This window comes from Palaemon carinicauda, chromosome 6, assembly GCF_036898095.1.
Source record: "Palaemon carinicauda isolate YSFRI2023 chromosome 6, ASM3689809v2, whole genome shotgun sequence".
In the NCBI taxonomy this organism is placed as follows: Eukaryota; Metazoa; Arthropoda; class Malacostraca; order Decapoda; family Palaemonidae; genus Palaemon; species Palaemon carinicauda.
Genome location: NC_090730.1, coordinates 141,206,599 through 141,231,254, shown reverse-complemented (window position 1 = coordinate 141,231,254; position 24,656 = coordinate 141,206,599). Strand labels below are relative to the sequence as shown.

At 44.8% G+C, this 24,656-nt stretch overlaps 2 protein-coding genes across 2 annotated transcripts in view; both read left to right on the top strand.

Annotated features, from left to right (window-relative positions):
- The window catches only part of LOC137642681 (centrosomal protein of 135 kDa-like), a 495,143-nt gene that overhangs the window by 18,780 nt on the left and 451,707 nt on the right, over positions 1–24,656 (top strand). The window contains exon 2 of the mRNA XM_068375458.1: positions 9,941–10,123. Coding sequence (XP_068231559.1) covers positions 9,953–10,123 — 171 coding nt within the window. The 5' untranslated portion in view covers positions 9,941–9,952. The remainder of the gene's footprint in view (positions 1–9,940; positions 10,124–24,656) is intronic.
- Positions 579–1,694, top strand: LOC137643266 (uncharacterized). Its single transcript, XM_068376106.1, has one exon. It carries the CDS (start codon positions 579–581, stop codon positions 1,692–1,694), a length of 1,116 nt encoding a protein of 371 aa, XP_068232207.1.

The window sequence follows — 24,656 nt, the reverse complement described above, 5'->3', positions numbered from 1 at the left end:
TTCGAGGGGGAAACTTAGTCCTACGTCTGTCTCTCCTGCGAGTGTTTCTCCCCCTCGAGGGAGTTCTCTCATAGAGACTCCTCTTCGGAGGACTGCTGCTGCTCATGGTCAGCTTGCTGATCCAATGGCCCCTAGAGGGCGTCTCCGTTGTTGAGCTTACCTTCCACTTCGCCTTAGAGGTCATCCTTCACCATCGGTGAAAAGGCGCTTCTTCGGCACTTCAGCCTCGTCATCGCAGCTGTCCCCCGCAGAGGAGTGTCCGCATCAGTCGTCGCCTGGCCCTCGACCTTCTTCCGATGACGCTGCTGCTCGTCCTCGGACTTCGGTCCTGGACTCTTCTGTAGATCGTTTGCGATCTCCATCGGTGGATGTTCGCCCTTTCAAAGGGCACACGCCTGTTCCTGTGCCTCCTACCAGCCGACTTGCTGACCTACCATCACTGTTCCTGTCTATGGTACAGTACAGCCTCCTGAGGCCCTATCGAAGCATGCAGCTGCTTGCCAATGCTCTTCAGCTTGCCAGCGCCCTGCTGTGCTTCAGCGCTCACCAACATCTCGTCAGTGCCAACCTGCTCCATCATGCTTTACAGAGCGCCCACGCTTTCCAGCTCGTCAGTGCTCTACAGTTCGGTGTTCGTTAGACAAACCGCCTTCACTTGCTCGTCCTCAGCGCCTTCCAGCGCAACCACTCCACAGAGAGCAACGTTTGCCAGCTCCCCAGTGCTCACCAGCCAACCTATGATCGCCGCTGCAACAGCACTTGCCAAAACTTCGATATCCGGATTGCCTACGCTCTCCTATACGACAGCGCTCTCCTGCGCGCCACCAATCTCCTACACGTCAACGATCTCCTGCGCGCCAGCACTCTCCTGCGTGCCAGCGCTCTCCTGTGCGCCACCGATCTCCTGCGCGTCATCGATCTCCTGCGCGCAAACGATCTCCTGTGCGCCAGCGCTCTCTTGCACGCCAGCACTTTCCTGCACGTCAGCGTTCTCTTGCGCGCCAGTGATCTTCATTGCCGAAGCTTCCAGCTGCTCTCCAGCAACCTCTTGCGCAGCGTCGTACTGCGCTCTCCTGCGCAGTCTAAGGGGACTGCACAACACCCTGCGCATTGTCTTACTGCGCGCCAATGCTCTCCTGCGCATTCTAAAGAAGCTGCACTGTGCCTTATTGCCCGCCAACGCTCTCCAGCACACCAGCGCTCTCCTGTGCACTTGTGCTCGCCAGTGCACTTGTGCTCGCCAGTGCACTTGTGCTCGCCAGTGCACTAGTGCTCGCCAACGTGTCAGCACTCACATGTGTGCTCGCGCAGTGACCAGCAACAGGAACATCACATTAACAGGTCACAATTGCCTCGTTTCCTTCTCCGCAAACACCTTTCAGCGTCCGCCGGGGAAAGGGGAACGGGCCACTACACAAGGGTTCAGTATTCCGAAACTGCCGTCCTCTAAGGTGGATCCACCTACAGCAGGGGATCCGTGTGACAGTGTGTCAGTCATTCAGCAGCCATGGTTTAGTGCTATGGTCAGGGCAATGATACAGGCCTTCAATCCTTCTCTGTCTGGCCGCCCTTCGGAGCATCTTGCAGCTCCAACAGACCCTCTGCATGGAACCATGACTTCTTCTTCTCCCCTGAACAGGAAAAGAGGAGTCTCAGACGTGGTTACTTCCTCGAGGGTAGAGCTGACTGGTTAGACCATCAAGGCAACTACCTCCTCCCTTCCACCTTCGGAGGAAGCCTCCCCTCACACGGAGAGTTCCCCACCACCAAGGGAAATCAGGAGGGACACGACATCTCAGCCTTCGAAGCTGGAGTCCTACCTCCTTCCTTGGAAGGAGTCCAAGGATTCCAAGACCTGTAAAGTCCTCTTCTAGGACTTCTAAGTCTACAGAGACAGCCGGTCACTCAGTGGATGTCCGCAACCCACCCCGAGAAGAGCTCTCGGAGATGGAAGAAGGAGAATTCGCTGCAAGTCCAACGTCGGAAGGAGAGCAAAAAGAGTTAGGACATGCATTCTGGCAGGTTCTAACTCTCATAAGGGTTCTCAATGGATTTACCGACCCAGAGATACCCCCATGAGAGGGCAAGGGCGCAGTCTTAGACCGTGTCTTTGGCACCCAGAAACCCTCAAAGACCAAAGCAGCCTTGCACTGGTCTCAAGGCCTGAAGGGTACCAGGGCTAAGATTGCCCTACATCTCTCTGAACATGCCTCCTCCCAACGTTCTGGCTCTACCAATAAGCTTCTCCCACCTCCTCATGTCCAACAAAGGGGGTATTTTGAGATTCTGGAGGTGCCTCGTCCAGCTCCTCCCCTCCATCACTCCTTGGAAGAGCTCACCAAGGAAGTGTCTCTAGAGAGAGACTCCTTTACCAGGAGAAGGTCACGAAGTATGCCATGCAGGCTACTTCGTGGCTTAATGTCTGGTTAGGGACCTTGGGAATCTTGGTACGGACAGAGGATTTCTCCAAGGAACGTACCAGAAAAGCAATGGAGATTTTCCTGCTCTCAGGCACTCGCAAAATCGAGTTTCTCGCCCACCAAGTTTCGAACTTGTGGGCGAATACCATCCTGAAACGTCGGAACGCAGTGTCTGAGAGGTTCCATCAACAAGTCCCAAATGTCGAGATTGCTAGGGTCAAATATTCCTCTCTACAGGGAGCTTATCCATCCATGCCAAAGGACGTGGAATACGCTGCTGAGAGATGGAGGAAGTCCCATCAGGACTCCCTCTTCCATAGGGCTTTGACCTCTAAGCCCTATAAACCACCAGCTCCTCAGCAGTCCCGTCCAGCCAAGACCACAGCGAACAAGACAGCAGCGAAGACCACAGTGTCTAAGAAGCCCTTTCCTGCCAAAGACAGGAAAGGCACTAAGTCTTCCAGGGGAGGAAAATATCCTAGAGAGAGTGGTCGAGGCAGCAAATGCTAGGATAGGCACTCCCTCTGCTTGTCAACCAGTAGGGGGATGCTTACAAAGTTGCTCGGATAGGTGGAACCAACTGAGGGCCGAACTCTGGACAATCTCTGTGAGTTGTCTGGGGTATTGCATCCCGTTCATAACATCTCTCCCTCCTCTGACCAGGAATCCAGTGTCTATAGACTCCTTTGCCATGGGATCAGCAAAGGGGCTGGCCCTTCGGGCAGAAGTCCAGACCCTGTTGAAGAAGGGTGCTCTCCAGGATGACTTCGACGGGTCCCCAGACTTCTTTAGTCAACTCTTTCTTGTGAAAAAGGCGTCTGGAGGCTGGAGACCAGTCATAGAGCTCACCCCTCTGAACAAGTTTGTCAAACAAACTCCATTCTGCATGGAGTCGGCAGACACAGTCAGACTAGCGGTAAGACCACAGGACTTCATGTGCACACTGGACCAAAAGATCCCAGTCCATCTGTTTCAAGGAAGTACTTAAGATTCAGCCTAGACAACAGGAAATACTAGTTGAAGGTGCTGTGCATTAGTCTTTCCACAGCACCTCAAGTCTTCACCAGAGGGTTTGCCCTAGTGTCATCTTGGGCACACAAGATTGGCATCCGTGTCCTTCGTTATCTGGATGACTGGGTAATCCTAGCAGACTCGGTGTCAACCCTTCTTCAACATCGAGACAAACTTCTGAGGCTTTGCCAAGATCTGGCGGGTATGCAAACAATTCGTTGAAAGACAATTGGTAGAATGACAACTCATCGAATGACAATTTGTCGAAATGACAATTCGTCGAACTGACAATTCGTCGAAGTGAATGGTAGTTTGAAATGATTTCTGTTTTTAAGTATCTAATCCTTGATAGTATGGTTGTTCAAGAATAGTTAGCAGAATAATATAGTACAGTGAACCCTCGCTACTTCGCGGTTCGACCATCGCGGATTCACCACTTCGCGGATTTTTTCCATAACCCATATATATACAGTAATATATATATATATATATATATATATATATATATATATATATATATATATATATATATATATATATATATATATATATATATATATGTATGCATGTATTTATGTATATATGTAGGTATGTATATGTGTATACATATAAATATATATATATATATATATATATATATATATATATATATATATATATATATATATATATATATATATATATATATATATATATATATATATATACACACACACACACACACACACATATATATATATATATATATATATATATATATATATATATATATATATATATATATATATATATATATATATATATATATCTAAAGTAGGAAGATGTGATGTAGTTCTAAGGGAAAAGTATGGGAAATATGTCTGGGTAATAAGCAAAGCTCTACCTCCAGTTTGTTTCTACATTATGATCAGAGATAAATGTAAACAAAACATTGGTTGCCATTTTTTATCGTGCTTTTTAGCATGTTTAGGAAATGCATGATATAAAATCACCTTTAATATTTGTGCCTGTTTTAGTTTAGGGTACTGTAGTACATGCATTAAGTGTTCTGTACATTAAAGGGTAGTTTGTCAATAGTACTACGTACAAGGGAAGGTTTTAAAAGTCTAAATATACATGTTGAATAAATAGGTAAATATGGTGTCACTACTTCGCGGATTTTCACCTATCGCGGCCGCGACTGGAACCTATCTACCGCGATAAACGAGGGTTCACTGTAGTTTGAAACAATTTTTGTTCTTAAGTCTCTAATATCAAATATTTCACTATAGCCCATGAGCTAAATGGAATTCATCAAGACCGAGCAAGGTGCAAGAAAACTTTTGCATGAAGGTTTCTTTCACAATTGATAAGAAAAATTGTGATAAAACATACTGGAGATGTGAAAACGGAGTGAGTGTCGAACAAGATTACAAACTATTAATGATATGATTCAAGGAAATCCTTCACGGGATTACCATCCGCCAAATGATACTCGAAATGCTGCCACGTAAGTTGTAAATGAAATTAAGCCAAGACCTTGTAAAACCGAAGAAGTGACTGACTGCATAGTATATAATGCAACTTGTAATATCCCTTTGAGTGTTGCAGGAGCACTACCCAAAAAATCTTCTCTTCTGAGAACAGTGAATAGGAAAATGTCCGTACAAGAAGATGAAGAGTTGTACGTTATGACAAGAGGTTAGAATTTTAAGTTGTATGAAGACAAAAAAGTGACCATTTAAGGAACTGCTAGAAATTTGGACCTTTTATCCCAAAACTGTATTTGGTTTTGTGATGGCACATTCAACTACGCTCCATTTAATTCACAGTTGTACGCTATCCATGCTCTAATTGCTAAAAATAAAACCTTACCATTGCTATACTTTTTGTCGGGGTCAAAGGATGAAGAGACTTACAACATTATTTTCACATTTATAAATCAAAGTCGAAGCTTGAATGTTTCATCCATTATGATAGACTATGGACAATTCGACCAATTGTCACTTTGATGAATTGTCTGTTCGACGAATTGTCATTTCGACGAATTGTCATTCAACGAGTAGCCATTCTACCAATTGTCTTTCAACCAGTAGTCAGGCTACCGATCTGGGGATCATGGTAAACCTCGAGAAGTCCTCCCTCCTACGCTGAGACTGGTAAACCTAGGCATGATAATAGACACCAATCTTTACAAAGCCTTCCCATCAGACGACAGAATAGCAAGGCTGAGAAAGGTCGCAAGACTCTTTCTCAGACGAGAAGAACTACCAGCTCAAACGTGGTTACGTCTCCTCGGTCACTTTTCATCACTGGCCCGTATAGTTCCCAATGGTCGCCTCAGGATGACATCTCTCCAGTGGCGACTCAAGTCCTGGTGGAATCAGGCTCTCGATTCCCTCGACATTCGGATACCCATGGGATCAGCGGAACAGATGGACCTTAAGTGGTGGGTGGCAGACGAAAACCTACGAAAGGGAGTGGATCTTCTCGTCCTCCCTGTGGATTTGGTGCTGTTCTCAGACGCTTCAAAAAAGGGGTGGGTGGCCCACGTGCTGCACCACACAACCTCAGGTCTCTGGTCAGAGTCGGAAGAGTACCTCAACATGAATCTCCTAGAGATGAAGGCCATCTTTCTGGCCCTTCAACAGTTCCAACAGTTCCTGGCGGGCCACTCAGTGGCGGTGATGAGAGACAACACCACAGTAGTGGCTTTACATCAACAAGCAAGGAGGTACTTTTTCGCAGCCCTTATCCCATCTAGCAGCAGAGATACCAAGATGGGCCGAGATTCATTTGATACCACTATCGGCACGCTTCATTCCAGGCAAGAGGAATGTGGTTGTTGTCAACTTGAGCAGAGGATCTCAGATAGTGAGTACCGAGTGGTCTTTGGATCATCTAGTAGCCAATAAAGTCATGACTTTGTGGGGTTCTCTGACAGTGGACCTCTTCGCAACGGCCCTGAACTTCAGGCTCCTGTTGTACTGTTTCCCAGTCCAAGACCCCAAGGCTCTCTGGCAAGATGCATTCCAACAACGGTGGGATAACATCGATGTTTATGCCTTTCCCCCGTTCTGTCTGATGAGGAGGGTACTGTACTCAACAAAGCCAGAACATCGGTCAACCTCTCAATGACCCTCATAGCTCTGCTATGGCATCACGCGGAATGGTTTCCGGACCTTCTGCAACTCTTAATGGAGTCTCCAAGAGAACTCCCTTCACGACATATTACACAAAGCTGTAGCATCGTTAAGACTTCACGCCTGGAGAATATCCAGCATCTTCTCTCTGAGAGAGGATTTTCGCAACAAGTTGCAATCAGGATGTCTGGATACCTGCGAAAGTAATCAGCAGCATTCTACCAGGCAAAGTGGAAGGTCTTCTGTAGTTGGTGTTGTGGAAGGGGTATCTCTCCTCTCGATGCCACTATTCCAGCAATAGCGGAGTTCCTCGTGTATTTGCGGGAAGAAATGAGCCTGTCAGTCTCGGCGGTAAAAGGCTATCGTTCAGCCTTAAGCCTCGCCTTTAGACTTAAAGGAATGGACATTTCTTCATCGCTAGATCTTTCCTTACTCATGCAGAGTTATGAACTTCCTGTCCTCAGTCTGAAGTGAGACCTCCCCCATGGAACGTGGTTCGAGTTCTCAGGTCTCTTAAAGAGACCTCCCTATGATCTCCACTTTAACTTGGAAGACGGTGTTCCTGCTAGGTTTAGCTTTGGCCATGCATGTCAGTGAATTTCATGGTCTCTCATCCGACATCGCCCGTTCAAGGGGATGGGGAGAGGTAATGTTCAGCTTCGTCCCTGAGTTTATTGCTAAGACTCAGAACCCGGGAGTAGCGGATCATCGATTCGATTCCTTCCGGATTTCAAGTCTTCTTTCTGTAGCAGATGACCCTGATCATCTCTTACTCTGCCCAGTTGGGAGTTTGAGGCTGTACCTTAAGAGAACAGCCGCAGCCCGTCCTCGTGTGCCTGCACTCTTCGTCAGCACAGGAAGGACCAAGAGGAGGGTCACCAAGAACACAATCTCAGCATAGATTCGCAAGGTCATAGATCATGCACTGAATCCAGACCCTCCTTCACGTCGCCCCAGAGCTCATGATGTCAGGGGCGTAGCTATATCCCTGGAATTCAAGAGGAATTTCTCAGCGACGCAGATTCTTCAGGCTGGGGTGTGGAAACGACTTACTACTTTCACATCCCACTATCTGCAAGACGTGACCCACAGGAGGCTCGATACGTTTTCTATCGGTCCTGTGGTGGCTGCCCAACAGCTGGTATAATACAGTACCTCAAGCTCCTTATTGGATAAGTAGCAGAAGGTTGAGGGCACTGTTACCCGGTTTTAGTCTGCGTGAATGAAAAGGTATGACTGGCTCTTATTCTTTTCTTCATCCTCCCCTCTCTTGGGGAAAGCAGCATCCTGGGTTCTCTGCACAAGTTGACCTCAAACCACTGTAGGTAAACCATGCTCCCTTGTGTACCTAATATTAAGCTAATACTGTTGCATCCCCATACCCTGGCGAGGTGGTATTGGGAAAGTCTTGGTTACAACAGTTTTCTCTACTAAAGACTCGGAATAACTTTACCTGGACAGTCACACTTCTAAATATCTCAACATACAGCTTGCACAGGCCGCTGACCTTGTGTAGTAAGGTTTTAGCGAGGTGCAGGGTCCCCTTATTTTGAGTACTAACATACTCAGATAAGGAGCCCTGGGTAAAAGCCAGATCGGCAGGGACGTCCACCCCTCCTAATGGGTGAGTCACCCCGTAATGAATAACGTAGGTTTGTATTCCAGTTACTGAACAAGTGACAAATTCATAGATAATTTGTATTTTTCCTAACGATACAAACCTTAGCTATTTATACAAACTTGCCTGCCAGCCCTATCACCCTTGAAGTCCTACCTCCAAGAAAAGTGAGCTAATTCAACGGTGTGTGAGTGGGAGTGGTAGCAAGCTCTTACTCTCCCCCTGTAAGGGCACGGAGGAAATATCTTAAAAAAAACTTCTAGAGCTTCCCTTCGGATCAGTAGACTTCGTGAGCACGGTAAGGGTCAAGAGTAAGATAACAATCAGGCTCACCCCTTTCTGGCTGTCGACCCTGACCTCAGGACGTCAGGGATGTCAACATATCTCTGGCATTTAAAAAGAATTTCTCTGACGCAGGTACTACAAGTGGGAATGTGGAAATGGCAAATCATGTTCACTGCCCACTACCTGTAAGACATAACTCACAGGAGGCTAGATACTTTTTTGATTAGATCTGTGGTGGCTGCATGAAACATGGTCGTTACCACCTCTTCTCCCTTGTAGGACAAGTAGCAGTTAGATGATGAGGGTAGATGTTACCTGTGAGTAAGACTAGAATGAATGTGCGAGTGACTGGCCATTTCCTATTTCATTCTACCCTCTCTTGGGGTTTCAGCATCCGAGGAACTCTGCAAGCTGACCTCCTATAACGGGAGGTGGGTTCGATCTCCAAGCGAGATGGAGTCGGACAATGTCTAGGTTAAGTGTGGTATTTGGCTCCAAGTTTACGCTTACCTGGTTAAATCATATTGCTAAATTCTTGCACCTTAGCACGAATTGCCCAGGCTGTTAACTCGAGTTAATGAGGTGTGAGGGTGCCTCTAAACAGCCAGTTGGTTTTTGGACTTCCACCCACCATAGAGCGAGTCTCCATTGTAAAGAGTATAAAGGTTTGTATATAGTGCAGGAACAAGTGACAAATTTGGAAATAATTTTTATTTTTCCTATATAAAAACCTGGAGTTCTTTACATATGCTGGTCTTGCCATCACCATCCCCTGGAAGTTATACTGCAGTTGGAAAGTGATAGTCTGTTACTAGCACGGGTATCTACCTTCAAGGGTAGTTTTACCTCGCAATAAGCTTAACGGCCTAGTTTCAGCTATCGCCAAAATTATATCTCCACTGTAAAGAGCTCTAGGTTTGTTTAGTTGGAAAAAATAACAATTGTTTCCAAATTTGTCAGTTTTCCTAACAATACAAATCTGTAGTTCTTTACACACACTTTACCCTCCATCACCTAACCTTAAGGAAAAGTTCCATTTACAATCAAAGTGAAGAAGGTATGAGTGAGGGGAGGAGCTGGTGCTTCTCCCCACCACCACTAGTAACAACTGGAATGGTTGTTGACACCTTGTTAAAAGTTTTATACTGTAGCTATATGCCAGCTTATGATGTTATTGTTTTATAAGTAAAGAACTGCTTCCAAATTTATCATATTTTAATCTATTCCCGTAGCATTTTGATATATTGCAATACAGTTCTCATTTTGATTACTACAGTTAGATCCTTTTTATCAATGTCACATCCGCTTTGTTGCCCTTATTCTAACTCTGGCATTATAGCATTACAGTACTCTATATGAGTCATCTAAAATCAAGAACTCTGAGTTTGATTTGCAATTAGTATTTTATATATTGTGCATCTTGTTATTGATGATGTTTATTCTGATTTGGTATCATTTTGTAGTAACATGAGTTGTTATTTCAGATATTTTTAGTGATGGATACATTATCTGCCCTTGAAAGGGTAAGGAAAACCCTTGACAGTCTGGGTTACAGAGAACCTCTTCCACCTGATGGCCTGCCCTTAGTTACTAGGGTTTTGAATGACTTAATTGATGCTACTAAAGAACTGAAGACAACTACAGAGGAATTAACCCAAGTTAAAAAGGTATGGATTTTTTTTATTTTGTCTATGAAATTGATATTTATTAAGGTATGTTTTTGTTTGTAATATTTTTACAATAGTCAAGTTATTGCCATATACTGTATAGCCTTACTGTTCAGTTCAAATTGGAGACCACCATATACATATGATATTTAGAAAAAGATAAGATCCTGTTACTTTAGATGGTGATTACACATGCAAATAAAGAAAGAGCCCATATTTGTTATGCTTCCTACTAATTAAAAAGCTTTGGTTGATGCTTATTGAAGGATAATTTTGTGCTCTTTGTTTCATCTAAATATACATTCCTACTCGGATGCAAACTTCCGAGTCATTTATACGGGTTAATCCTAGTCTCGTTTTCTCTACGACTAGACAATAAAAAAAGGGTTGGATTGCATCATTCTTATAGTTGCTAAGCAATCACTGTCCATATGGCGTAGGACACCTGCATATGATGCTATTCACTACACTCCTTGTCGTGAAGTAAGAGGACGTATCTCACTTCCTCTCTGCAATCAGACATTCGCCCTCGAGTACCCTTATAGTATTTGGTGCCGGTACCTTTTGTGTCTTTAATATTCAGTGTCACCTGCGTTTCTATCATTATTTGTGAGTTATAAAGGAGTGCGTTATGACTAGCAAGTCATAGACTTTGCGTTCATGCCCCGGCTGTGATGAACGACTCTACAGTACCTTCATGAGCCGCGTTGAAGATGATCCGCACCTCGTTTGTCCCACTTGCCAGGGTAAGAGATGTTCAGTGGAATCATGATGTGAGTACTGTAGGGACTTCTTTGTCTTCTGCCAGCAATGGCAAGAAATGAAAGGTTGTCTCTCGACAAACGTTATCCCCCAACCAGGTCCTTCGTGTCAGGAACCCACTGAGCCTCCAGTCATGGATGACGAAGGCCATCAAATGTTTGTTAATGTTTTGATACCCAGTATTGAAAATGTACAGTATGAGCTTGAACCAGTACATGTAGCGAACCCTTTGGCTATGGCCGCTGTGCTCCCAGATCCAATATCATTACCCTCAGTCCCTGATTACCCTGTTATGCTTAGATGTCCCTCACATCCGACAAGTGTGTTGAGTAGGGAACCTTACATGTCAGATTATGCTATACAGATTAGATCTTTCCATTCTTAAAAATACAGCATCTCCTATCCGAGTATTGACAGTATCTCCGCATTCCCGTTTGTGGAACCTTAGAGTTGACCCTGTCATTTCTCCTCAAACCAAAGCAGCCTTATTGTAAGACCTCTATTACCAGTCTCCAGCTCGTTCATACGAGCCAGGCTTGCCTTGTATGGCCAGAGGTCATCGGCATTGATCTCCTCTTAAAAGAGTTCCCACAATGCAACACAAAACATCACTTTATTACAAGGGCGGTTGGACTGTATCTGCTGTGTCCCATATCCCAAGACTTGACAACACCAAGCTGCTCTAAACAATTATCTCCTTCTAAGCAAGGAAGTAGAGTGTAACAAAACCCTCTTTAATTCCCCAAATTTGGGCTATCGACAAATCAGCCAGGCCAAACATTCACCTTTACAAGTCTGTACGCACCGCTGTGCCTAAGCGTGATGACGTCACATTACATGTCGCTATCCCTGTGAGTGTGGCAACTCTTCCGCGGGTTGATCATGCCAACAAGACTAAGCGATTTGACACTCCTAAACATCATGAAGCGTTAGAGTATTCCTCCACAAAATAACAATGCTAACGCAAGACTTGGTCCTGCTAAAACCTCTCGAGCGAGTTTAAGATCAACGCACCCCATTATTTCAAATTTCCCCCGGAGTTTGATAAAATTTCCAGCTAGGACTCATGATACCAAAGTCTTGACTTACACTAATAGAAAACCCATGAGTTACTCTAATAGCATACCCATTAATTTACGGGATCAGCTACACACTAGCTCCTGGCTTAATGTTCGTAATGCTTCACATGTCATGGTTTCTACGGAACAGCATTTTTTTTTCAGATATTGTAATTATTTTCAGGTACAGAAAACGGATAAGGGTCGAGAGGCTTATCCCCCCTTCCCACGAGTTACACCTCCATCTGTCACAGATGAACTTACCTTTGTTAGACGTTGAAGGTGAGACCTACATTATAGGCATCTCAGATGGCAGCCAATAGGGAATTCTTTCTCTCCTCAAAGATAGAGTTCAGAGAGAGATTTCAATTCTTCCCCTTGCACTCTGTTTCTAGGGGTGAATGCTCTTATAACGGCAGTGAGCTGGACTCCTCCCGTTCCCTTTGTGTCTCCTATTCCTGTCACTGTATGAATGAAACAAGGAAAAGAAAGAAAGTTTGATATAGAATTAAGGACCAAGCAATACCTTAGACCAGAACCAATTATCCCAAAAGAGGAACAAACGAACAATGACATTATCAGAGAACCTTGCTGCGTGCGCATGCACCAGCTCAGTTGATATAGTCAACCTTCGAGGTCCTGATGTCTGGCTCAGAAGTCTCACAATTTATTATGATTGAGGCTCATCTGTCATCTAGATGGATTTGTTGAGCCACCTCACAGGCAAACTGCTTATAGATGGTGCACAATTGATTCAATCTTCCCACAATCTGAAAACCCTAGACACAGGTTTGATGTGGCGCTTTCTAACCAGACTAAAGTTACATTAGATCTGCTTAATACAAAAGTCTCAGCATCTGAAAACTCTCTTAAGGCCAACAGGTCCTCAAAGCTACCGTCCTTAGCCCGGCAGAGAAGATTTTATGCTGATGTTGCTAACCTGGTACTATCGGTACCAGTTGATAAGTTGTCCAACCTCCCCTCCATCTTTTGAGGTCCCGAAATGGCAAACATGCAGGTAGCAGCTATGTTTGCACTCCAAGCCTGCTCATGGCTAGACCACTGGTTTGGAACAGTATCCCGCTTTGCGGTAACAGACAACTTGAGGGATGAACACTCCCTTATGTAATTTGAGGAATTATCTCTATCTCAGGCTAAAGCCATAGAATCCGAAAGAGGTGCGACGCTGTCTCAGCTAAATTCTCTAGACAACTGTCACCCAGGGACGCAATAGCTCTCAGAAACTCTGACTTAGTGAGTTCCCTTTCTCTATTCCCTCCCTCATATATAGCTGTGTCTATAGAGAGTTTAGGACAAGCTCCTATGATAAGAAGGGCAGCAGCACCAAGGCTGCCTGCCCCCTCTCCCCAGCAGCAGCTAAGGAACTCTCTTTTTAAGCCAGTTCCTCAGCAAAGACGACTTCTGCCTCCAACAGATTCACAACAGCTCGGGAGGCAATTCCTCACACTGTCCTTTCGTCTGAGAGGACATCCCTCTGGATGAAGAGGGCGTGGTCGCAGAGACTCGTGCTAGGTAGGGCATGTCCTCCAGCTTACCACCAGTGGAGGTTGCCTACAAAGCTTTTGGCTAAGGTGGTAAGACTTCTTGGCCAACCCTTGAACGGTAGAATTCCTCCGTTCAGGATATTGAATCCCTTTCATAGGCTGTCCATCACCTGTGATCATGACTGACAATCTAACAATTTTATACAAAAGGTTCAGTAAAGAACTTACTGTTATTAGATGAAGTCTCCAAATTGTTGGTCAAAAGGAGCCATGGAGGAAGTCTTGAGTGACTCTTCTGGCTTCCTCAGTAATCTATTTCCAGTAAAGAAGCTGACGGGAGGTTGGACACCCATAATAGACCTCTCATGTTTGAATCTGTTTGTGCTGCAGACAGAACTCAAAATGGAGACTCCGGCCACTGTTTGCCAGGCCATCAGGGAAAGCTATTTCCTTCTGACAATAGGCCTGAAAGATTCGTACTTTGTTTCCAAAATTTTTTAGTCTAGGCTTCTGTGCTTCGGCCAGTCAACAGCCCCTCGGATCTTCACGAAAGTATTTCCCCCTTCTCTCAGCCTAGGCTCATTCTATGGACATAAAGCTCTTGAGGTACCTGTACGACTGGCTTCTCCTTGCAGAGTCCTGAGCTTTCCGTTGTGGCACAGGGATCTACTCCTAGATCGTTGCAAGGAGTTATGCTGTCCTTGCCCAGCCTTTCACTCCTCCTGGTGCCCTGATCATTACCTGCAACTAAAGTCATATGTTAAGAAAGTTATATACTCGTAAGAGGAGTTACCCATACAGACCAAGGCATCAACCACTATTGACTTTAGGACTATTGCAATTCATACATACTAACGACCTCGGCTACCCTATAAAGAGGCTTTCAATATGAAAGAAATCAGATATTATATCTATTTTTCATTTGTTTGCCAATGCTGACATGAAGCTTTCTCTGCAGAAATTCTTAGAATACTCTACAGAAATAACACATAGATATAAAATTTAGGGAACTACAGATTGCTAAAGCAGTCTATGGCTGTCCATCGAATCATTGATGACCACTGCTGCCTTAAATGATGACTATGGTAATTATGATTAAATTAGTGTTACTGTCGCTAGTGCCATTGTGTTTGACTATGTAAACCAATCCTAGAACCCGTAGACATACTCTTAACACCTGCAAATTGACATTCAGCAGGCAACAGAATTTAATCATCCGACCAGAAATATTGAGCCCTTCTACTTAATCAGCATTAAGAACCAATGACCAGATCATCTACAAATTTAGCAAGAGCTTTCTGCTATGTCTTGATTTACCTGCAGAGCCAGGCAGCTATTCAGAATTGAGCATGGTATCAGCGACTACCGAGCCGAGTCATATTATTATTATTATTACTAGCTAAGTACCAACCCTAGCTGGAAAAGCTGGATGCTACAAGTCCAAGGGCTCCAACAGTTAGAAAATAGCCCAGTGAGGAAAGGAAATGAGTAAACTTCAAGTGAAGTTATTAGCAATTGAAATATTTTAAGAACAGTAATACTATTAAAACATTTTTTTTTTTAAGTCTTATGTCAACCTGTTCAACATGAAAACATTTACGGCAAGTTTAAACTTTTGAAGGTCCACCAATTCAATTACCTGATTAGGAAGATCATCGCCATTTATGTCATGACCACTTTCCTCCATGACAATTAGGTTCATTAAATACTAAAAGAAATGAGACTGGAATGAACTGATGGACTGTAACAACCAAAGGTGTGAGTATAAAAGAAAATACTTAAGTACCTTAACCTAGTTTAATATACAAAAATTATATGCAATTATTACAATGAGCACTGGTAATGGGAAGCGCAGTGACTTAATGATCATTACCATAAATTCAGATAACATTTTAAAATTACAAATACAGATAACTTAAAGTTCAAGTAAAAGATAAACACAATTAGCAGAATTCATTGACAAAAACACAGTACGTAAACAGCAGTAATGACAAACAAATAAAAGAATCTTTCATTACTGATAAAATAATAAAGACGAGTACATACACTTGCTCCCCAATAAATAACAAGAGCTAATACTTGCTCAACACCGATACAAAACCAGTTAATGAACTATCATTTACGAAATGAAATACTGTACACCATAATTACTGAAGAGCCATACACTGCTCTTCCAACATATCATAAACATCCAGAAACACAATCCATGATCCTCGGGGATGACCATCGTACACTGTACGGTAATGACCACGACAGTGTCGATGCGACAGCCGCTTTGCTGCCACCGAAGAATATCTCTTCAAAACTGATAACCATGGTTTGGTCACCGTCTCGACCTCGGGAGCTGAGTTGACGTCAAGTGACCCACACCTGCTGTATCAGGACCATCACCATCAACTAGGTGATACTTCAAAACTGTTGCTGCTGCTCGTTCTCGACTGCATCACGAGAACCTGTCAATCTGGCTTCCCAAACCTGGAAGAAAACTAATATAATACTAAGCAGTGTTGAGCCTTATGATGGAGAAGACATGACTACAGTATTAGAATTAACTGCATACCTAGTATTTCGAACAGGATGGTGCTGTCCTGGAAGTTCGGGATGCAAAGGGTGGTCGGAATTATGAAAAATCTTATGCAACATGCATAACGAACTAATAGAATGACTGTACCAGAGATTAAAATCCAGATCAGGAATAAGAAATTTAATACACCTTCACTTCCTATCCCCAAAAATTAAGATGAGATTCAGCAGCTGAAGACCAGACAGAAGAACAATACTCAAAACAAGGTAGAATGAGAGAATTAAAACACTTCTTCAGAATAGATTGATCACCGAAAATATCAAGAGACTCTCAATAAGCCAATTTTTTGCACAATTGAAGAGGACACAGACCCTATGTGTTTCTCAGAAGTAAATTTGCTAAAATTATAACTTATACAGAGTTAAAGAAACATTATCAATACTGAGATCCTGATTTTGAGGAGCCACTGTCCTTGACCAACTAACAATCATACTTAGAGTTTTGCTATGCCCCATAATTTGCACCATGCACTAATTTGAGCTAGATCTCTCTTAAGGGAATCAGCAACCCCAGATCTATGTTCAGGAGATAGAATGGATGCAAAGAGAGTAGCATCATATGCATATGCAACAAGCTTGTTTTCTAGGCCAAACCACATAGTGTATATACTGTATTATGAAAGTAATGTGCCAAGGAAGACCAGATATCATATTCTTATACTCACAATGGTGCCCATCAACAACAAGTCTTTACGATCTTTTACTTAAGAATTTAATAATGATGCTAAGGAAAGACCCTTCCCCCCACTCCCAGCTATTTGGGTTTGAAAACAAGGGCCTCACGATTAATACGGTCAAAGGCAGCACTAAAATCAGGGCCAATCACACAAATTTCCTGACCACGATCAGGGGATTTCTGTACAGTATTGGAGATTGTGAGAAGTGCATCACCTGCTCCAAGGTCTTTACAAAAGCAAAAGTGCAAATTAGGGAACAGACGATTGCCTTCAGCAAACCTATTTACACGTTTCGCCAAAAGAGCTATAGAAATTGGGTGGTAATCAGCTGGATTTGAGCTACCACAAATGCACTTACATAAAGGAAAAAGATCCTCTTGCTGACGTGCAGATAATACCATATAAATTAGGAGCTAAGAAATCTGTAGTCCTTATAAAAAAAAGAAAACTACCATTTGGGTCTACACATTCATAAGCATCAAGGTCCATCAAGAGAGCTTTAATCACGAGATCGAAAAGCTAAAGTACCGGAGTTAGTTTAGCCTTAGATAAACAGAAATGAGGAAGATCAAGTTTCTCATAATGCTTGAATCACACTAGTCATTTCTTGCTCGAGGTTTTCGCCAATTTCCAGCCGATGGTTGCGAGCAAAAGTGTTGTGGCGCCCAGAATTTTAAATATTTAACTTAGCCGGTGAATATATAATAGCTGCTGCTCCAGCGGCTCGACAGAAAAACACACAAAAACTCGCGAGCGATCGCTATGAAGGTTGCGGGTGTGCCCACCAGCGCCAACTATCGGCCAGATACCACACATGCATGTAAACAAGCCTCAATTCTTCTCTGTCGACCTTGACGACAAGACGTATCAATACTCGCTGTATAACCTGGAGTTTTCTCAACATATTTGGTGAAGTACTTCATTTTGGTTTGAGCTTTCGCAGTGCAGGTGTTTTTCCTCAACTTAAACTCTTGAACTCTTTATTGGACAGATTTAATTGTTGATGACTTGGATTGTTTTTTGGACTTTCTTTGACTAATTCAAAATGGCTGACGCTTCACAAGCCCCTAGATTTCGTAAGTGTAATGCTAGGGATTGCAATAGGCGTCTTCCAAAGGCCTCTCTCGACCCACATACTGTGTGTTCTAATTGTCGGGGTAAAACCTGTCAATTAGGAGATCGATGTGAGGAATGCGTGGGCCTTTCGGAATTCGATTGGCTCGAATACGACAAGTATTCTCGTAAGCTAGAGAGAGATAGGGTAAAGAGGAGTTCCTCTAGATCAGTAGATTTTTCCTCTTCACATGCCCCTGAACCTAATCCTTCCCCTGTAGTGGTTGTGCCTGAACCCCCTACTGGCACTCAGGAACCATCGATGCGAGACATGTTACGTGCCATTCATGCCTTGGGTGAAAGAGTTGAATCGTTAGCAACAGATCGTAATCAACTCATGGCTGACGTTAAAAAGCTAAAGTGTCAGAGTGCCACAGCGGAAAATCGTGGGAAAGTGATTAGTGCGCAAAGTGTTGTCAGTGTTGCGACCGAGGGTTCGTCTGTTCGTGCCTGTCGTTCGCCTAGTCCGAGACCTCTTGCAAGCTCCCAAGCCCAGGGGAGAAGTAATGTCGTACGACTTATGGGTTCGAGAGGCCTTGATCAGCGAACAGACGTTCCCTCTATGGTAACAGGCGTGTCTCACCAAGATCGCCCCTACCATAAGACGAGAGAGACCATTTTCTCCTCGTCATCCGAAGGCTTTTCGCATAAGAAACCGTGGAGCAAGGTTTCTAGGCCCCTTAAGCGAAAGTCGGTCCCTTCAGGACAGGTCCAGCGTCCTGGCTGTAGCCATTGGGACAGCTCTGACCCTTTGCAGTCATCGGAAGACTGCTCGCCGCCTAAGCAGCAACGTTACACAGGCTCAGAGAGTCTTGGTGTAGGCAAGGTTGTGCCGTCTCAGACGTTAACCCCGTCTTTTACCGCACCCATTCCCGTTGATCCTAAATGGGTTGTGCTGCAAGACATGCAGATTAAGCTCGCCTCCCTTATGGAAGACTATTCTGCCGTTAAGGTTCACGATGATCCTCGCCGCTTAACTCATCGAGATCCTGGCCTTCAGCCGCCAAAACGAGCCTTTGCTCGTCCTGTTGACGTTGGCGCAGCTAAGTCACGTCAGTCACGCTTTGTAGAGCCTCACTCGATGCAGTCTCGTGTTGACTTTCAGCCGCATATGGACGTTCAGCCACTTCCTAATGCTCTTGTTGACGTTCAGGACGTTCGCCAACCAGCGGAGTTGACTTGTTTTGACGCTGAGCGTCAACCACCGCAGTCTAGAGTTGTTTTGACTGCTCAGTCTATGCAGTCAAAACAGTCTCGAGTTGACGTCGAGCGTCCTCCCGCTCCTGTTGTTGTTGACAGTCAGGCTGTTAAGCAGTTACATGACGTAGCGTCCTGGACTGCTACTAATGCACCAGTGCGTGTGGACTCTGCGTGTCAAGCATTGCCAACCCCTTTGCTTGTTACTCAGCAGTTGTCGGATGAGGATCTTTCAGATGAGGACGTTGCTGACCCTCATCATGATGATCATCCTTCGGATGTAGACGAACCTAGAACGGTTCCTCCATCAATGGACTTTAAGAAAGTCATGTTAATTTTCAAGGAGCTTTTTCCCGATCACTTCGTCACTGTTGCTCCTCGTTCGCCACCGTCTGAGTTTGCTCTAGGCTTACCTGCTAACATGCCAGCCTTTACAAAGCTAGTGCTCTCTCGCTCTTCCAAGAGAGCTTTATGACTTTTAGGCGACTGGTTGGATACCAGGAGGAGTTTGGGGAAGACGGCCCTTGCCTTCCCTCCGTCAAAGCTCTCGTCTAGATCGAGCGTCTGGTATGCCACGGGAGAAGTTCTCGGCTTGGGAGTCCCTGCCTCTGCCCAGGGTGACTTCTCAAGCCTCGTAGACTCTCCCCGCCGCCTAGCCATGAGACGCTCGAAGATTAGTTGGTCCTCCTCGGACCTTGACCATCTGCTGAAAGGCGTATACAGAGCCTTTGAAGTTTTCAACTTCCTTGACTGGTCTTTGGGAGCCTTAAGTAGGAAAATCTCATCGGCTGATAGAGATGTCTCCTTACTGATAATGTCCTGTATGGATAAAGCCATCCGCGATGGTTCCAATGAGCTCGCCTCCTCTTTTACGTCGGGAGTCTTAAAGAAGCGAGAGTCCCTTTGCTCTTTTCTTTCGGCAGGAGTTACTCCCTGTCAGAGATCAGAACTGCTCTTTGCTCCCTTATCAAAGTTTTTGTTTCCGCAACAATTGGTTAAGGACATAGCTTCTTCGCTTGTGCAGAAGGACACCCATGACTTGGTGGCGTCCTCTGCTCGCAAGGGGACTCCTTCTACATCCTTTTCTGCTAGACCCAGGATCGACACTCCGGCGTCCAGATTTATCCCGCCCTTTCGTGGCAGAGCTCCCAGCAGGGGAAGTACTCGTGCCGAGGGAAAGAGAGGAAAGAAGAGAGGAGCCAAGTCCTCACGTGGCAGAGTCTGACTGCCCACAGCCTCAGACAGCAGTAGGAGCCAAATTGAAGAGCTTCTGGCAAGCCTGGGAGAAGAGGGGCGCAGACCAACAGTCTGTTCGGTTGCTCAGAGAGGGGTACAAAATTCCATTTGTACGCAAACCTCCTCTAGCGACTTCCCCCATCGACCTCTCTCCCAGGTACCGAGAGGAGTCAAAGAGACAAGCCCTAAACCTAGAAGTGTCTCTGTTGCTAGAGAAGGGAGCGGTGGTGAAAGTCTCGGACCTTCAATCACCGGGGTTTTACAACCGTCTCTTCCTAGTCCCGAAGAAGACAGGAGGTTGGAGACCGGTGCTAGACGTCAGTGCGCTCAACGTCTTTGTCACGAAAACAAAGTTCACCATGGAGACCACGAAATCAGTCTTAGCAGCGGTCAGAAAGGGAGACTGGATGGTCTCTCTCGACCTACGAGACGCGTACTTCCACATCCCTATACACCCAGATTCCCAACCGTTTTGTGAGGTTTGTTTTCAAGAATGTGGTATACCAGTTTCGGGCCCTGTGCTTTGGCCTAAGTCCTGCTCCTCTCGTGTTTACGAGGCTTATGAGGAATGTAGCAAAATTCCTCCATTTATCGGGAATCCGAGCCTCCCTGTACTTGGACGACTGGCTTCTCAGAGCCTCGTCCAGTCATCGCTGTCTGCAGGATCTTCATTGGACATTGGATCTGACCAAGGAATTGGGACTTTTGGTCAACCTAGAAAAGTCCCAGCTGATTCCATCCCAAACTATACTGTATTTAGGGATGGAGAATCGCAGTCCAGTTTTTCGGGCTTTTCCGTCTGCCACCCGAATAGAGCAAGCCCTGCTCAAAGTCCAACTAATGTTGAAGAGAGAACGGTGCTCAGTCAGGAATTGGATGAGTCTAGTAGGAACTCTATCATCCCTGGAGCAGTTTGTCTCGCTAGGAAGGTTACACCTTCGACCTCTCCAGTTCCATCTAGCCTTTCACTGGAAGAAGGACAAGACGTTAGAGACGGTCTCAATCCCGGTCTCCGAACCAGTAAAGGCATGCCTGAATTGGTGGAACGACAATATCAGTCTGAGAGAGGGACTTTCCCTAGCAGTTCAGAACCCAAACCACGTACTATTCTCAGACGCGTCGGATTTGGGTTGGGGTGCGACCCTGGACGGTCGGGAATACTCAGGTCTGTGGACCTCAAGTCAGAGGAGCATGCACATCAACGGCAAGGAGCTTTTGGCAGTCCACTTGGCCTTGATGAAATTCGAGAGTCTCCTTCGAAACAAAGTGGTAGAGATCAACTCCGACAATACCACAGCCTTGGCGTACATCTCCAAGCAAGGAGGCACCCACTCCCTCACGCTGTACGAGATCGCAAGGGACCTGCTCATTTGGTCAAGAGATCGAGGCATCTCCCTGTTAACGAGGTTTATCCAGAGCGACTTGAACGTCTTAGCAGACTGCCTCAGTCGGAGGGGTCAGGTAATTCCTACGGAATGGACCCTACACAAGGACGTGTGCAAGAGTCTTTGGGCGACTTGGGGTCAACCCACCATAGACCTCTTTGCAACCTCGATGACCAAGAGACTTCCAATCTATTGCTCTCCAGTCCCAGACCCAGCAGCAATACACATAGACGCATTTCTCCTAGATTGGTCTCATCTGGACTTATATGCATTCCCACCATTCAAGATTGTCAACAAGGTACTGCAGAAGTTCGTCTCTCACGAAGGGACAAGGTTGACGTTGGTTGCTCCCCTCTGGCCCGCGAGAGAGTGGTTCACCGAGGTACTTCGATGGCTGGTAGACTTTCCAAGAAGTCTTCCTCTAAGGGTAGATCTGTTACGTCAGCCCCACGTAAAGAATGTACACCAAAACCTCCCCGCTCTTCGTCTGACTGCCTTCAGACTATCGAAAGACTCTCAAGAGCTCGAGGCTTTTCGAAGGAGGCAGCCAGTGCGATTGCAAGAGCGAGGAGAGCTTCTACCATTAGAGTATACCAGTCGAAGTGGGAAGTCTTTCGAGACTGGTGCAAGTCAGCATCTGTGTCCTCGTCCAGTACCTCTGTAGCCCAAATCGCTAATTTTCTCTTACATCTGAGAAAGGTTCGCTCCCTTTCAGCTCCCACGATCAAGGGCTACAGGAGCATGTTGGCTTCGGTCTTTCGGCATAGAGGCTTAGATCTTTCCAACAATAAAGATCTCCAAGATCTCCTTAAGTCTTTTGAGAACTCTAAGGAACGTCGTTTGGCAACTCCTGGATGGAACTTAGACGTGGTCCTAAGGTTCCTCATGTCAGACAGGTTTGAGCCATTACATTCAGCCTCCCTGAAGGATCTCACTCTCAAGACACTTTTCCTAGTGTGCTTGGCTTTGGCTAAAAGAGTCAGTGAACTTCATGCCTTCAGTAAGAACATCGGCTTTTCTACAGAAAAAGCCACTTGTTTTCTTCAACTTGGTTTCCTGGCCAAAAATGAACTGCCTTCTCGTCCTTGGCCTTGCTTATCAGAGATCGTAGGCAACGAACTGGAAAGAGTATTATGTCCTGTTAGAGCTCTTAAGTTCTATTTAGCTCGTACTAAGTCATTACGAGGTAAATCTGAGGCATTATGGTGCTCAGTTAAGAAACCATCATTGCCTATGTCAAAGAATGCTTTGTCATATTTTATCAGATTTTTAATACGAGAAGCTCATTCTCACTTGAATGAGAAAGACCGATGTTTGCTTAAGGTTAAGACGCACGAAGTTAGAGCTATAGCAACCTCCGTGGCCTTCAAGCAAAATAGATCTCTGCAAAGTATCATGGACGCGACTTTTTGGAGAAGCAAGTCAGTGTTCGCGTCATTTTACTTAAAAGATGTCCAGACTCTTTACGAGGACTGCTACACACTGGGTCCATTCGTTGCAGCGAGTGCAGTAGTGGGTGAGGGTTCTACCACTACACCTCTCTAATTCCAATATCCTTTTTAATCTGTCTCTTGAAATGTTTTTAATACTGTTTTTTGGGTTGTACGGAAGGCTAAGAAGCCTTTCGCATCCTGGTTGATTTGGCGGGTGGTCAAAGTAATTTCTTGAGAGCGCCCAGATTAGGGGTTTGATGAGGTCCTGTTTGTATGGGTTGCAGCCCTTGATACTTCAGCTCCTGGGAGTCTTTCAGCATCCTAAGAGGATCGCTGGGCTTCGTGAGGAAGACAGACTTACAAGGCAGAGTAATCGTCTAAGTCAACTTCCTTACCAGGTACCTATATATTTGGGTTTTGTTATATTGATAACTGTCAAAAACTCTAAGCATATACGCTGTAAACTTAATTAACTCTGGTCTCTACCCACCGCCTTGGGTGTGAATCAGCTATTATATATTCACCGGCTAAGTTAAATATTTAAAAATGATATTTTAATTATAAAATAAATTTTTGAATATACTTACCCGGTGAATATATAAATTAAAGGCCCTCCCTTCCTCCCCAATAGAGACGCAGCGGGACGAGAAGAATTGAGGCTTGTTTACATGCATGTGTGGTATCTGGCCGATAGTTGGCGCTGGTGGGCACACCCACAACCTTCATAGCGATCGCTCGCGAGTTTTTGTGTGTTTTTCTGTCGAGCCGCTGGAGCAGCAGCTATTATATATTCACCGGGTAAGTATATTCAAAAATTTATTTTATAATTAAAATATCATATTTTCTGACTAATGCAGTAATATGTATTCTCTGAATTTTACGTGAATTGAAGAATTCTACAACTACCATAGGATGAACAAAACAAATTTATATTATCTCGTAAGGCTTATTGGACCCAAGATCGCCAAAAAAGAGCATGTCCTATTTGCAGCAGCCATCTTGTTTGTTTACATCCGAAGTCATGTTCGCGGTTTGTGCTCACTGCCTCCCATCCAGTCGGGAAACCAATATCTCAAGCAATAATCTCCCAGTTTCCCATTTTCGGCCATAACGGCTCACTGATGGTGGACAAAAAAGCCTAGTGTGATTCCAGCTTTACTCTGCTTACTGTCAAATACTACATCCAAAAGGGTTGCCTTTTCCTTTGGACAGTGAGTGACAGAGCCATCTGGTTTAAGTAAAGGGGTACCTGTTATGTCTACACCAAAGAGTGCAGATTTAAGGGTAGCCCATTACTTATGTTACTTTTTTGTGCCTGATAGGGTTTCTTTTATGGTTAAATTGTATTCCTTTTCAGTTGAAGCATAAACTCTCTTGAGCTAAAGCTCTAAGTTAATTATAGTTATTCCAAGTGAAATCTGATCTGTAACCCTTCCAGAGATGATTGGCCACCTGCTTTTACAAATAAGCATGTCTACAATCATCATTGAAACAGGGTTTGTCTTTCACTCAGTACCTTAGTACATGAGAAGGGATACGACTATCAATTATGTTGACTAGATTCTCATTCATAGGAACAAAAGG

Coding starts and splice junctions, on each gene's coding strand:
- LOC137643266 (XM_068376106.1), top strand. CDS start 579: ATGCTTTACAGAGCGCCCACGCTTTCCAGCTCGTCAGTGCTCTACAGT.